Source organism: Acomys russatus, chromosome X (genome assembly GCF_903995435.1).
Source record: "Acomys russatus chromosome X, mAcoRus1.1, whole genome shotgun sequence".
Taxonomy (NCBI): Eukaryota; Metazoa; Chordata; class Mammalia; order Rodentia; family Muridae; genus Acomys; species Acomys russatus.
In genome coordinates, this window is record NC_067169.1 from 51,734,030 (window position 1) to 51,749,536 (window position 15,507).

A 15,507-nucleotide genomic window follows, 5' to 3' on the forward strand; every position below is an offset into this window, starting at 1 on the left:
AATATTTTATTCAAAAGCAACAGCACAATATACATTCTCCTCAAACATATAAAACATTCTCCAGAATAAATTGTGTCTCTTAAGAATTTTAAGAATACTAAAGGCTTAAAAAAAGAATACTAAAGGCATGCTAAATATATCTTTCAAACATGATAGCACTATTGAACTAGAAATTAATAAAAGGAATAATCTTGAAAAAATTCAAATACACAGAAATTAACCGTAATGGTTATGGATAGGTTATGAAACAAAAAATAATTAAGGGGAAGTTTTAAAAATATTTTGAGAGAAATGAAAATGAAAACATAAACATCAAACCTATTCTAAGAGGGAAGCCTATAGTAATAAACATATACTTAAAAAATGAAAGGAAAAATATACATAAAAACTGAAAGAGAAGAATAAATTAAAAAATTAAACATTGAAAGAGTAAAAGCAAGAAAGAAAAATCAAGTGGAGGGAGGGGTACACACCTATAATCCTAGCACCTTGAAAACAGAGAAGATGATTGGAAGCTCAAGATTTGTCTGTATTACATAGTGAGTGAGGTCCAGGCCAGCCTGCTCTACATAGTGGGACTCTGGGGTAGAGGGGTATAGAGAGAAGGGACAGGGAGGGGAGGAATAATAATAATCATATCAAATAAACAAATTAGCATTATACCTCAAGGAATAAGAAAAAGAGCCCAATTATAGCAGAAATTAGTATATAGCAAAAAACCAAAATTTACATAAGTGACATAAAAACTAGAAAAACAAAGATGGCCAATTAGGGGGTGCACAGGGGCAGGGCCAGCAATCGCAGAAGGAACCATGAAGGAGATCACAGGTGCGAACATCTGAGGCTGCCTGCCAATGAAATACCACTCATGGATCAGGACAGCACTTGCAACCCTATCACGCAATGAAAGAAAGACTCAGAAGACAGAAGCCTTTTCAGAGGAACTTCCAGTGGAGCAAGAGAATTCCAGAAATCAGTGAAGTAACCTGAGAGAGTCCAAATGGAACCCAGCAATCAAGCAAGTCAATTTTTGTACCCTATACCTTCACCTAGCATTTTCTCTTTACATCTACTTCATTTAATACTTAATGTCACCTAAGCGGATCCTCTCAGTCCACTGTTCTTACCCTATATCGCGTAAACAAACAAACAAAACTCAAAACAAAACAACAAAAACTTTAGCCTTTTCGTTTGCTTTTCTTCTTCCAAAGAACAAAGTATATCCTGGTTTGCAGAGTCCATTATTGGATAGAGTGTATTTGCTTCTTTCCTTTCAGCCTCCCTTTCTAAAACTTCCTTATTCCCTTGTTGCCCATAAATTGCCATCTTCTATCTATGTTTACTTCCTTGGCTTTCTCTCTACCACCAAAATATCAATCCTTAGTTTTACAGTGTTTTTTTTTTTCTTTTTCTTTCCATTCTTATCCACAGTAACCAATGAATCAGCACACACAGTATGATTAATGTCCATTTACTTCCTAAAATGCTTAAGGGTGGTTGTTTTATAGTTGAATATTATTCACTCTCATAGTGGGTCTGCTCCTGGATACTGACTGTTCCTACAAACTGGGGATAGAGCCCAGTATCTGAACACAAAATCAAACCAAGGAAAACGACACTGCAAACACTTACATCGAAAAGAAACAAGGTGACAAAAAAAATTTTTTTTAAATATTTAACCTATGATTTGATTGTTGATGCACAAGTCCCCCCAACTCCTCCAAAAAAACACAAGCAACATAAAAAACTAAGGCATGTGGTATCCAAAACTACCAACCCCAGAGTAAAAGAATGATTATAAATTTGTTCAAAAAAGTCAAAAAGTAGACAAATAAATTCTCGAATGAATTCTAAGGAAACAAAAACGGCAGAATGATATATGAGCGTCTAGAAAGATATAAAAATGGAATAAAGAAATAGAAATACTGAAAGAAACTGAAATTATGCTAAAAATGAACAATAAGTCAAATTAAAAAGCCACTGTAAGGCTTGCCAAGAGAAAAGATCATGAATATAAGGACTTGCAGATAAGAATAAAAACAAAATTTAAAAACCATATGAATGAACGTGTAAGATCTCTGGAACAAGATCTATTCCAAAGGCATAGAAAATATTTTGAATGCAATCACAGTGGAAAATTTCCCGAATTGAGCAAAGGAGAATTCCATCCAAGTGCAATCCAAATATAAGTGGCATATGGAACATCAAATACATAGGTCTGGAAAAGAAACTCTTTACATCATATAAAACACTAACTATATATAATGAAATGTATATTGGAAACAACAAAAGACAAAGCAAAACAAAAAAACAGGTCACACATAAAGGAAGCCCATCAGAATAGCAGCTGCTTTATCATCAGAAACTTTTAAGAGCCAGAAGAGCATGAAATGATGTATTTTAAGTTCTGAAAGATTACAGCTGTCAATCCAGATTATAGTGCCTAGCAAAACAATATGCCATAATTGATGGAAAATCAAAAACATTCTCTGATAAAAGGAGAGTAAGCAATTTATGGCCAATTAGCCAGTTTGACAGAGGATACTAGAAGGAATCTTTTGGGATAAAGAGAAAAATAAAAACATCCAAGGGGCCACAGGGGAAAAATAAGAATCCCAAAAATAGTAGATAAGAAAATGATGATTAAGAAAACACTAAATACTAAGAATCAATAAGTCTGAATACTCAATATTTCATAAAAATTTGATTTAAAAATCCACCTACTTCCTGCTTCTAAGAAACATGCCTTGCCATAAAAAGACACTATCTTAGGCTACATAGGATGGTAAAAGGTAATCCATGCATTAGAACTAGGAAATAAGGTATTGCTATTCTGATAGCTGACAGAATACACCAGACAAAGACTAGTCAGAATATACAAAAACAGTCACTTTATACTGATGAACCAATCAACAAAGCATCACAATTCTAAAAATATATGCACTGAACATGGGGTACATCCAGTTTCATTTTTAAAAAACATCATTAGATATAAAGTAATAGGTTAATCCCAATATAATGGGTTACTTCAATACCCCACTCTCACCAACAGGTCATCCTAACAAAAAATAAACAGAGAAACATCAAATTAAATGACAATCATAGATAAAATGGACTTAACAGATACCCAGAAAGCATTCCATCCAAACAATACAGAATACACATCCCTTCTCAGCACTCCAAGGAACTCACTCTGAAACAGATTATATATAATAGGATGCAAAGCAAGTATTAAAAATCAGAGTACTGAATGGGAGAGAGGGCTCAGCAGTTGAATGCTTGCTGCTCTTGCAGAGGGACAAAGTTAGAGTATCAGCACACACATCAGGTAGGTCATAGATTCAGAAGATTCAAAACCTTCTGGCTTGTTCAGACACACACACACACACACACACACACACACAGAGAAACACACACACATTGTATTTAAAGTACACATGAAAATTGAAATAACTTCTTATAATCTATCTGATCACAAAATAATAAATCTAAAAATTAATAGCAACAGAATCTACAGAAAATTCTACAAACTTAGAGATTAAATAATACAATATTGAATGATAAATGGATTATTGAGGAAATTAGAAAACACCAGGATTTAATGTAAATAGAGACCCAACATACCAAAGCCTGTAAGATACAATGAAAGCAGTCTTAAGAAGGAAGTTTATAGCCAAAAGTGCCTATGTCAAAAATTCAGAGAAATCTCAAATAACATAAATTATATCTCTTAGAATCATGGAAAAATAAGATTAAGCCAAACATTGAAACAGTGAATATAAAGAAATAATAAAGATTGGGGAAAAAACTAATTATATGGCACAAAATAATTACAAAGAATCAATGAAACAAGGAGTGGATTCTTTGAAAAAAATCAGTAAGATTCACAAACATCTAGCCAAATTAACCAAAAGGAAGAAGACCAAAATTAGTCAAGGTAGAGATGAAAAAGGAGATATAGCAAGCTATCAATGAAGTTCAGATCATAAAGACATACCTTAAAAACTTACATCCCACTGAATTGGAAAATCTAAAAGAAACAGGTGACTTCATAGATGCATATGACTTAGCAGAGTCAACCCAAGATAGTACAAGGAATTTTTCTTAACAGAACTATAACAAGTGAGGAAACTGAATTAAAAAGCATCCTACTAAAAAACGTCCAGGCCAAGATGGAATATTACAGAATTCTACATGAACTTAAAGAATTAACATCAATCTTTTTAAAATTACTCCATAAAACAGAAAATGAAGGAAGGCTTCCAAATGTTTTTTTATGAAGTCAGTATGTTATACATACACAAACACACATGCACATGTGCGCGCGCGCGCACACACACACACACACACACACACACACACACACGGGGGGGGTGAGGGGGAGAACGAGAGAATATCACAGACTCTAATGAACTTTGATGTAAAAATCCTAAATAAAACACTTACAAACCAAATTCAAGAATACACCATGATCATGATCAGGGATGGTTCAATATATGTAAATCAATAAACATAATACTTGATATAAACAGACCCAAGGACAGTAATAACACAATAACCTCAAAAGATGCAGAAAAGGCCTTTGGCAAAATTCAACATTCTTTTATAATAAAAACTTTGAAGAGACTTGGAATGGAGGAAACAAAACTCAACATAGTAAGGGCTATATATGACAAACCTACAATCAACATCATGCTAAACAGAGAAAACTCAAAACATTTTCACTAAGATCAGGAACAAGACATAGGTGTTTACTGTCTATATGCCTATTGAATATGGTACTCAAAGTCTTACCTAGAGCAGCAAAAGAACAGGAGAAAACAGGAGAGATTCAAATAGGAAAGGAAGAAAAGTATCTTTATATGTAGATGATGAGATTCTATAAATAAGAGACCGTGAAGAATTCACTAGGAAACATTTAGAACTGACAAATAGTTTCAATAAAATACAGGATACAAAATTTACATCTAAAAATCAGTAGTCTTCCTACATATAATAAAAAAATACATTGATAAAGATATCAGGAGGATAATACCGTTTGTTGTTGGTTGTTTTGAGACAGGGTTTCTCTGTGTAGCCTGGGCTGTCCCAGATTCACTTTGTAGACCCAGCTGGCCTCAGACTCACAGAGATCTGCCTGCCTCTACCACTCTGACTGCTGGGATTACAGGTGTGCATCAGCATACCCTTTACAACAGCCTGAAAAAATAAAATACCTTGGGAACAAACCTGGACAAGGAAATGAACAGCTGCTGTAATGAAAACTTCAAAACACTAAGAAAGAAACTGAGGAAGACACTAGAAAACAAAATGAATGGATTGTAAGAATATTGTAAAACCAGATATTCCCCTCCAAATAAATCTATAGATGCAACGCAATAGCAATCAAAATTCTAACAGTATCCTAGGACCTATTATCTCCCCAACCATAGGCTTTTGATCAGGATTACAGTGTCAGGAATGAAATCCCCTCCTGTGAACCAGACCTCAAATCCAATCAGAAAGCTATTAGTTACCCCATAGCAGTCATGCCATTATCAGTATGCATAGCCTGCCTAGCAGGTTACCAAGACCATTGATGTATTTTATTCCAACACAGACGGCATGCATAGCATATTTTGGCACTATGAATGCTAGTCAACAAGGAGGAAGTGTTTCTGTCAGTTTAAGACTGATTTTCCTTAAAAAAAAAAAAAAAAAAAAAGACTGATTTTCCTATGTCCTGCAGCCAGCATGTGTCGTGTTTTCAACAACAGTGTCTTACCATACGGTTATGATGAGTAACCAAGGATAATGACAACAGCCTATGTTTCTTTGGAGATGTCTGGGCCTCCTTGACCAAGTAACTCCCAGGAAGCTATACCGTGCCTTGTACTATGATTTTCATTTATTCACCCATGTCTTCAGAGGGCAACAGTGTTGTCAAACCATACATATTAATTCTGTTTGAACTTTTTTAGTTGTGTTTTGAAATTAGTTTACTAACTAGTAGGTTTCCGTAAAACTTTTTCATAGATCCTTAGATTTTGGGTAACCTACTCTTGGCCCCTATTTGCCCATCCCCATCCCCATTTAATCCTTTAACCCTCCGTATTCCCTACTTCATTTCACATGCATCCTATTATCCTTCCACTTTTGAAAGTTGGATTATGAGGTAGTAGGCTTCCATATGGCTTTTTATACCCTTTCCATTAAGTTACACCTCCTCTTCACTTCCTAATTTCTCCCAGACTCCCACACCCATCCTTGCTTAAGCCTTTCTGCCCTCAGTGTTCCACTTCACTGCTTTTGTTTCACCTATAATATGTTACCCTCTTCATCAACATCCTCTGAAAAAAGGCAGTTACTGCATAACACCTACCTAAGACCAAGCCAGGCAAAATCACACCATAGGGTAGGTGATTTCCAGTCCCACTCCTTACTTAGGAGGTACTGGCATTTTATAGATGCTAGGGGAGGAAGAATAGTCTTTTGAGTATGTGATCACTGGTAGGTTTCCTGTGATCTACTGGATGGCTGCATATCAATGCACATACTGGCAGCATTAACTAGACTTAGTGGATTATAAAAACATAAAGATATGAAGCACATGTTTTCTCTCGTATGTAGATCTAGATTCCAATTTTTCAACATGTTCATTTATATGAGAATAAGTGTAGCGCTCAGGAAACTGGAAAGAGGAGCATGAGAGAAGCAAAAAAAGTCTTTAAAGGAATGACTTTAGTAGAATGTATATGATATAAAAGTGGAAGTGAGAATACTAGAGGTAAAAAAGATTAGGGGGGGGGTAGGTTCAATCCTAACTAATGATGTATGGAAAAAAAGCCATACAGAGAGCTATCTGATCATTGGTAAGATAATAAAAAACACAAAATAAATGAAAAGCAATTTGAATGAATGGGTGGTAAAGCCCCTTCTCATAACTTTTAAAACTTTTGAGTAGGTTGGCTCAAATGACAAAGTATAACCAAGTACAGTGAATTAAAAAATCTCCCCAATGCTTGAGCAATAATTTGCCCATTTCACATCTTCTAGATAGGTGGCCACTTTTTTTTTTAACTGCAGAGGAATTCTAACTCAGCAACATTGCTGCTCTAGCAAGGGATCATATCCAAATACCTTCTACATCTATATTATCTGGCTGGAATACAGATACATCCTTAGTACACATCTTTAATCACAAACAATGAAGGTAAAGTTAGTTTGTAGAAGATTCCATATTTGAAAATGATGATTTATTGAGAGGGAGACAAACTGACAAATTAGAGAAAGATTTGACATATTAAGATACGCTCAGCTCTCATGAGAACAGAGAAAAGAGGTGACTTAAGAGAGAACAGTGCAGAGAAAGAGAGAGGAGGCAGTTTTACCTGGAGAGTTTTACAGAGACAAGTTGAAGAGAGAACAAGCTAGACATAGGTGAAAACAGAACAAGACAGAGAATGAAAATGAGACAGAAGCTTAGAACAGATTGTTAGAGTTAACTGGAGACCAAGTAGAGCAATTCAGTCAGAACACGGGAGAAGCCAATTTGAATCAGCCAGCTTGAAGAGGAGTTTGAGCCAGAACAGCTGAGTTGAACCAGCTAGCCAGAATTCAGAAACCGCTAGAAAGAGTGAGCTTATTTAGCGGTAAGTCACAAGGCTGAAAACATTTTAGGCATAGATAAGATTGTATGGAGCTGAAAAGCTTTCAGGAATAGGCCTAGGTTAACAGATGGAGGCAGTAAGCCTCCAAGATGACAATTATATCTGGCAAATAAAAAATATTTCCATCTTACTTTCACATACCCTCTAGTATTTTAGGAGCTTAAACTAAGAATTACACTTGAAAAGAAAACAGAGGGGATGGAATATAGGAATGATATATAAATAATATGGATAAAGGGGTAGACTATTGAATCTATTTTTTTCTTTTTAATTTATTCTTCTTTTATATATTACATTTCGACTGCAATTTCCCCTCCCTCCCCTCCTTTCAGTCTCTCCCCTCCCCTCCCCTCCTCTTTCCCCCAGATCTACCCCTCCTTCATCTCCCCTCAGAAAAGAACAGAACTTCTAGGGACATCAAGCAAATATGGCATAACAAACTACAATAAGACTTGGCACATATTCTCATATTAAGGATGGATGAAGGGGAACAGGGTGAAGGAGGGAGTGAGGAGGAACGGGAAGATACAAGTGAGGAGATAACAACTGAGATGTAATCTGAGTAAACTACTAAAAAAAAAGGATGGATGAGGCAACCCAGTAGGAGGAAGAGGGTCCTGAAGGCAAGCAAGAGTCAGAGACAGCTCACTGTTAGGAATCCTGCAAGAACAATGAAATACACAGCCATAACATATATGCAGAGGACTCATATGGGTCCCTCATCTCTGTGAGCCCACTTGAGTCCCAGTCGGTTGATCATGTGGGTATTAAATATATTTTTACTAAAATAATTAAGTTAGAGTCCTCAATTAAAAGCTTTCCTCTTGAGAGAAAGAATGGTTGTGGATTTGGGTGGGTGGGGAGGTGATGAGAATCTGGGGGATGGTTAGGAAAGGGAAAACTAATCAGAATATATTTATTGTATAAAAGTGATTTTAATTAAAAGAACTTTGTTTTTAATATATGTATTGACAGCTTTAAAATCTAATAAATAATGCATTTATTGCATTGAATCTACTATTAAACTATAGAGCATTAGTAGCCAAAAATCTTACATCGGTATAAATATTTATATACTGATACAAAATTAAGGGTTTTTTTTTTTTTTTTTTTGGTTACAACATATGTATTAACTCTTGTTGAGGTATTGTACCTAGGTGAATCTTAAGGATGCAACGTTAAGTTCTAGACCTTTTAAAAGCTACTATTACAAACTGTTTAGGATAATTAAGTAATGCAAGTTAATATTTAGCCAATCAAGCTCACAGTCATGTCTGATACTAGTCTAGTTTATTATAGAAATATGCTTCCTAGGTTGAAGATAGTAAATAGCTAGAAACAAGCAACATTTGCCTATTAAGATTTACAATAGATAGATAGATAGATAGATAGATAGATAGATAGATAGATAGATAGAGATAGATAGTCAGTCTTATAAAACCCCCAGAGATTTACAGAATGTGGTATTTTAAGAATTGAGTTATTCTTTTAAGGATGATTTGACAATAAGGTATGTCAGCTCCTGGCAGCAGCCCCTTTCAACTTTGAGGAAGAGATGAGCATCGAATCCCTTTATAGAGTTTGCGTCAAATGTGGCAAGCTAGCCACTACACAAGAAACTGTCCTTGCCTCAACTGCTGACAGTATGCTGTCCAAAATGGACTAACTACACATAGAGACGTTGACTGCCAAGCTTTGCAAGGATGATAGGCTAGCCTTTCATAGTTCCAGCTTCACAAAAAGTCTGTCAGATATTCTGGGTCAGAAGGCTGAAGATGCTCCAACAGTTGCTAAGAAACTTGGGTGGCTGTCCAGGTTAGACAGCTGCCTCTGTCATTTCTATAATTTTGGAAGCTGCTTGCTCTGCACTTCCTATAAACTCAGGTAATATTTATTATTTCTCAGGTCTATGATAGGGTTGAGACTAGGTATAAAACAGTCTCACAATTAAGCTTAAGTTGTTTTAGGATTTAAAGAATTTATTTTAAAAAGGTTTTTTTTTTTAGGTCTAAGTAGATTTTTTTCAGGTTGATAAGTACAAACTATGATAGGCAGTGATCTGGGTATAGAACTCTGAACTCACTAAGATAGGATAGTACTTTCACCAAAGTTGCCAAACACAAATGGACTGGACATTGTGAATGTAAATCTTAACTGATTTATTTAAAATAATTATTTTTCTTTTTTATACTTTATTATAATTAAGAATAAAGCCTTTTTATCTGGACTAAAAGGGGGGAGATGTAGGTATAATCTCTTGCATATTGAATGGTTTCTTCACCTGTCAAAGAACAGCCGACTGGCCTATAGTTGAGGCAGGAAATAGGAGGGAGGAGTTCCAGTAGACAGAGTGAATGCTGAGATAAGGTGAAACATGCAGATAGATGATTTGCTCCCAGACACTGAGGAAAACAGATGCATGAAATCTGAGCAAAAGTAACCGGCAACATGACAGAACTAAGAATAGAATAAACAGGATATTAGTTATGAGCAAGTCAGGGAACATTCCCAGCTATATTGGCCTAGGCATTTGTAAATATACTTAAGCCTCAGAGTCATTATTTCTAGTAACAAGGCTGTGGGTAAAAAGCACAGGTTACCAAAAAACCTCCAACATTATTGCATAGTTTTTATGTAAATATTATTATGCCTTTAGTTCAGTGTCTTAAAAACAGTGTTTCTGATAGGAAAGATGTTTTCTTCGAAGTTGCCAAATACAAATAGCCAAAACATTAAGAATGTAACATATATATAATTCCTGATTGTTTCATGGTTATTTTTGCTGTAGGTAGTTTATTGTATATATGTGTAATAATATAAGTGTATAGGTAAAATATTTAATTTAAAAAGTGAATCTGTTTTCTTTCTTTTTTTGTTTTTGTCTTTCTTTATTTATTTATTTTAGTGGTTCTTCAAGACAGGGTTTCTCTTGTAGTCCTAGCTGTCCTGGACTCACTTTGTAGACTGGGCTGGCCTCAAACTCACAGAGATTTGCCTGCTTCTGCCTTCCTGAGTACTGGGGTTAAATGCATGCACCATCATGTCTGGCTGTATATATTTTCTTATTTTTTTTAATTCCTTGAGGGTTTTTATTGTTCACACATACATAGAAAATATTTATACCTCTGTCAGAGTTTCCCTCCATGACTGCAATCTTGAATAGATAAAACTGTGTAAAAATGTTTGTAGGATCCCATTGCTCAGCTTCTGCTATAGCCTCTTTAGCCTGAAAAGAAAAACATTGGGTTGATTTTATAAAATTCCTTAACATATTTTATCAATAATATTATTGATTGACACAATAGTTGAGGAGTACTCACAATGAAAAGGAACCTAAAAATTAAAGACCTGTTGTCTTAGAAGGCTAGGAAAATGGTTTTGCTTCTAGAACCAGAGTGATTAAGCTATGTTAAAATAACTTTCCTTCTGAAAACAAGCATAAATGTTGGATAACATGCTTTAATTAAAAAAAAAAATAAGAGAAATAATGGAACAACTGTGAAAGTTTCAAAAAAGTTATAAAACCAAATCTGAGAAAAAGTGAAGTCCCAGAAAGGAAGCACAGAACCAAAACTACTTTTGGATGGTAGGTGCTTATAAATGTGGGCAAATATTTACAGAAAATTTGACAGGCTTTGGTAAATCAGGAACTAGACATCAAGTTCCACAATATGACATGGTTAGACTAAGACTAAGTCAGAAATAGACTTACTCCTACTTATAGCCACTCCAGGAATCCACAAAGAAAGTTACTTTAGCACTGAATAGAAGGCAACACACCACATAGGGGGAAAATGTTCCTTGAGCTGTAGCACAAGTAAGAGTTTTTTGTTTGCAGCCCTAAATCACAGTATTTGGTGGGGAGGAGGCTCAAAAGACCTAAAGTTATGAATGATTGCTCCCAAAAATATGAAAGAAGAAATGGAGATCCTTTTAGGAGAAGAGGCATTCATTTTAGGCTTCAAAATATTTTATAAATAATTTTTCAAGAATTATGAGCTGTGAACATTAAAAAATAACCAAGCACCCTATAAAATCAGGCACCATAAATGAATAAAAGTAGAAATAATAGCTAATAGAAACATATATTCAAAACACAGAAACTGGGATAATGAAAAAATGTTACAAAACATCTACACTTTCAAAGTTTTAAAAAAGATATATTTAAAATGCAAGTAGGCAGCTGAGCATGGTGGTGCACACCTTTAATCCCAGCACTTGGGGAGGCAGAGGCAAGCAGAGCTCTGTGAGTTCGAGGCCAGCCTGGTCTACAGAGGGAGTCCAGGACAGCCAAGGCTACACAGAGAAACTCTGTCTCAAAAAACAAAAACAAAAACAAAAGATTAAAAGTAGGCAGATTAATAGTAATACCTAGTAACACAATGATCTTTCAAGCTTGTATGCATTCTAATTAACTTCTTCTATGCTATAACAGCTTTAACATTTTTGACTCTCATTGAACTTCATGGAAACAAACACTAATTTTAAAGATTTATTATTTTTATGTGTATGTGTGCTATGCCTACATGTATGCATGTGTACTGCATGCATGATTAGTGCTTAAGGACCTAGAAGAGGACATCAAATTCTCTGTAACTGTAGTTACAGTCAATTGTGAGCCACTAAATTGATACTGTGAAATAAACCTGAGTTCCTCTGTAAGATCAATCAGTGAATTTTAACCACTGACCCCTATTCACAAAGACTGTTTTAAACTGTGACATACTTGTTAAAAAAAGAGGAACTTCTTGAAGTGAAATATGTAATAAGCAAAATAAAACAACACAAATAGGATGAGTAGTAGATTAGAAACTGGTAAACAGAAATTTAACTGAATGATAAAACAGAAAAGAAGTAACAAAGAGGATGGGTAAATCCCTTGCCTAGCAGGAACAATACCCTATGTTTGGCCCTCTATCACCACAATCATAATGAAAACATGGTCTTAGTTAAGGTTTCTACTGCTATGATAAAATATCATGATCTAAAGGACCTTGGGGAGGCAAGGTTTTATTTTAGCTTGGATGTTACCATTGGAGCAGGAACCTGAAGACAGGAGTTAATAGAGGCCATGGAGTAGTACTGTTTACTGGCTTGCTCCTCATGGCTTGCTTAAGCTGCCTTCTTACAGCACTCTGACCACTAGATTATGGATGGCACTGCCCACAGTGAGCTAGGCCCTCTCACATCAATTATCAATCAAGAAACTGTACCAAGGCTTCCCCATAAGCCAATATGATTAGGCCATTTTCTCAATTGAGGTTCCTTTTTCCGAAATAACTCTAGCAAGTTGACATAAACTAGCCAGTATAAACATTAAATATACAGAACACAGAAAAAAAAAATGCTATTAACAATAAAATATAAACATAACTAAGAATACAAACCAGCACAATAAATAAATAAAACACATCAAAGGAGCTGGCAATTACCATCCATACACATATTTCAATTAAATCTAAATATTAATAGGCTCAATTCTATAATCAAAAGACCCGAGCAAGCTCAATGTATTAAAAAAAAAAATCTGTCCATGGCCTGTGCAGCAACAGAGGGCCATGTTGATGTCCATGGTTTGTACTGCTGCCCCTGTACGCCATGTGGATGTCTGTGGTCCTTGCTGTCACCAGAACCCATGTAGAAGTCCATGCTCCACGCTCCTGTTGACTACAAAGAGCAAAGAGGCTACTTTTGCAGTGGTATGAATGGCTGAAGACTCACAGCTGAAAAGAGGGGCATAGAAGACTTCTGTGACAATACCTAACCCCACCTCCATGCCAACCCACCCCAAAAAAAGTAACATCCTAGACAGGAAACCATTGAAGAGAACACTTACAAATTTTAATAGGACCGGGCATGGTGGCACAAGCCTTTAATCCCAGCACTCAGGAGGCAGAGGCAGGCAGACCTCTGTGAGTTTTAGGCCAGCCTGGTCTACAAAGTAGTCCAGGACAGTCAAGGTTACACAGAGAAACCCTGTGAAACCAAAAATAAAATTGTGATAGGGAAGTTGAAGTGTAGCTCTCCACAACTGAGAACTTCTGGTGGGGGCATAGGTGAGAAAGGCTGAGTTTTCTTTAAGGGGCTGACTACTGGGAGTTTGATCATGCTCCCATGAGTATATGGGCAACACAAAGTGAAATTGTGGGATTTCTGTTCCTTTTTATGGGGGAGATCACAAAAATAGGGAGCAGACCTGTGAGGACTAGGAAATGAGTATGATTGAGGGTGCATGATGTGAAATTCCCATGTAATCAATAAAAACAGTATGCGGGGGCGGGGGAACAAAATCCATGTATCTGGTGCCTACAAGAAACTCAGATTTAAAGATAGATACTATCTTAAAGTAAAATAACAGAAAAAATTATTCCAATAAAATGGGTAAAAAAGAAATCAGTTACTGTCATCCTAGTATCTAATAAAATAAACATCAAAGTTAAACTAATCGGAAGAGACAGTAAGGGGCACTTTATTCTAATCAAGAGATTAATTATTCAGGGGACTATCACACTACAGAACATATATGCACCAAAGACTGCTGTGCCTAATTTCATAAAAGTATACTACTCAAATTAAAGACACAGGTTAACACAAAACCAGTAACTGTAGGTAATTTCAACACCCTACTTTGTCCAAAAGATAGATCATCTGGGCAAAAAAATAGAGAAACCTCCAAATTAAACAACATCATTGTACATCAAATGGCCCTAACAAATATATACAGAATATTTCACCCAAATGCCAAAAAAAAAAAAAAAAAAAACCAAAACAACAACAACAAAAAACAAACTACACAACAGCACATGGAAACTTTTCTAAAACAGACACAAAGCAAACATTAAAAAATACAGATAAACTGAAATAATTCCATGTACCATATCTGACCATTATCCAGTAAAACTAAAAATTGACAGCAAACAAACTCCAGTAAGTATACTAGTTCATGGAGCTTAAACAACTCATTATGAAATGGTGAATAGGTCAAAGAAAAGGAAAAAATGAAAACATTCTTGGAATTAAATGAAAACGTTATCATGACTAAACCTCTTGGGTACATAAAAAGCAATACAAAAAAGGGACCTTATAGACCTAAGTATCTACACTAAAAGTTAAAAAAAAAATTAAATGACTTTATGATGAAACTCAAGAATTTGGGGGAAAAAGAATGAACCAAACCTAAACTCAGCAGATGACAAGAAATAATAATCAAAGTAGAAATTAATGAAATAGAAACAAAACAATACAAAGAAGTAATAAATCTAACAGCTCATTCTTGGCCCAAGTAACCATTTAAAAAAAGGTAGAGATGACCCAAATAAGCAGAATTAGAAATGAACAGAGAAATACAGAATATTATAAGGTAATGCTTTATAAACCTGTACTCCATGAAGTTGGAAAATCTAAAGGAAGTAGATCATTTTGACTCATCCAAATTACCAAAGTTAAACCAAGAAGCTACCTAAACATAGCCACACAAAAAAAGGAGATTGAAACCATAAGAAGCTCCTTCCCATCTATAACTGGTCATGTGGCCTTAGCTGGTATTTATGAGTATCTTTCTCTACTAATCATTCTGTATTTCCTCCACCCTCGGCAAATATTTTAGCAAGTCTTGGCTCTCTTCCTGGAGAAGTAACCCATACCTTCCTTCCCGATGGGTCTGTGTCCTTTGTCATCCTGCCTGGATGAGGCTGTTGTAATTTCCCGTTGCCTTTAATCATAGGACATGGTGGCACCAAGTGACACCCTGAAGGACGGACCTCTTGCACTCCAGACATCATCTTTCTCACCTCCACTGTGGAGAAGAAATCTTATTTCCCAATGATAATCTGGAACCCTCCTGACACTGTTATTTGTT

At 35.5% G+C, this 15,507-nt stretch overlaps 1 protein-coding gene across 1 annotated transcript in view; it reads right to left on the reverse strand.

Moving 5' to 3' along the window:
* Window positions 1-15,507, reverse strand: part of Tex11 (testis expressed 11) — a 223,002-nt gene that overhangs the window by 93,784 nt on the left and 113,711 nt on the right. Inside the window, exon 16 of the mRNA XM_051141799.1 lies at window positions 10,773-10,875. Within this exon, the coding sequence (XP_050997756.1) occupies window positions 10,773-10,875 (103 nt within the window). The remainder of the gene's footprint in view (window positions 1-10,772; window positions 10,876-15,507) is intronic.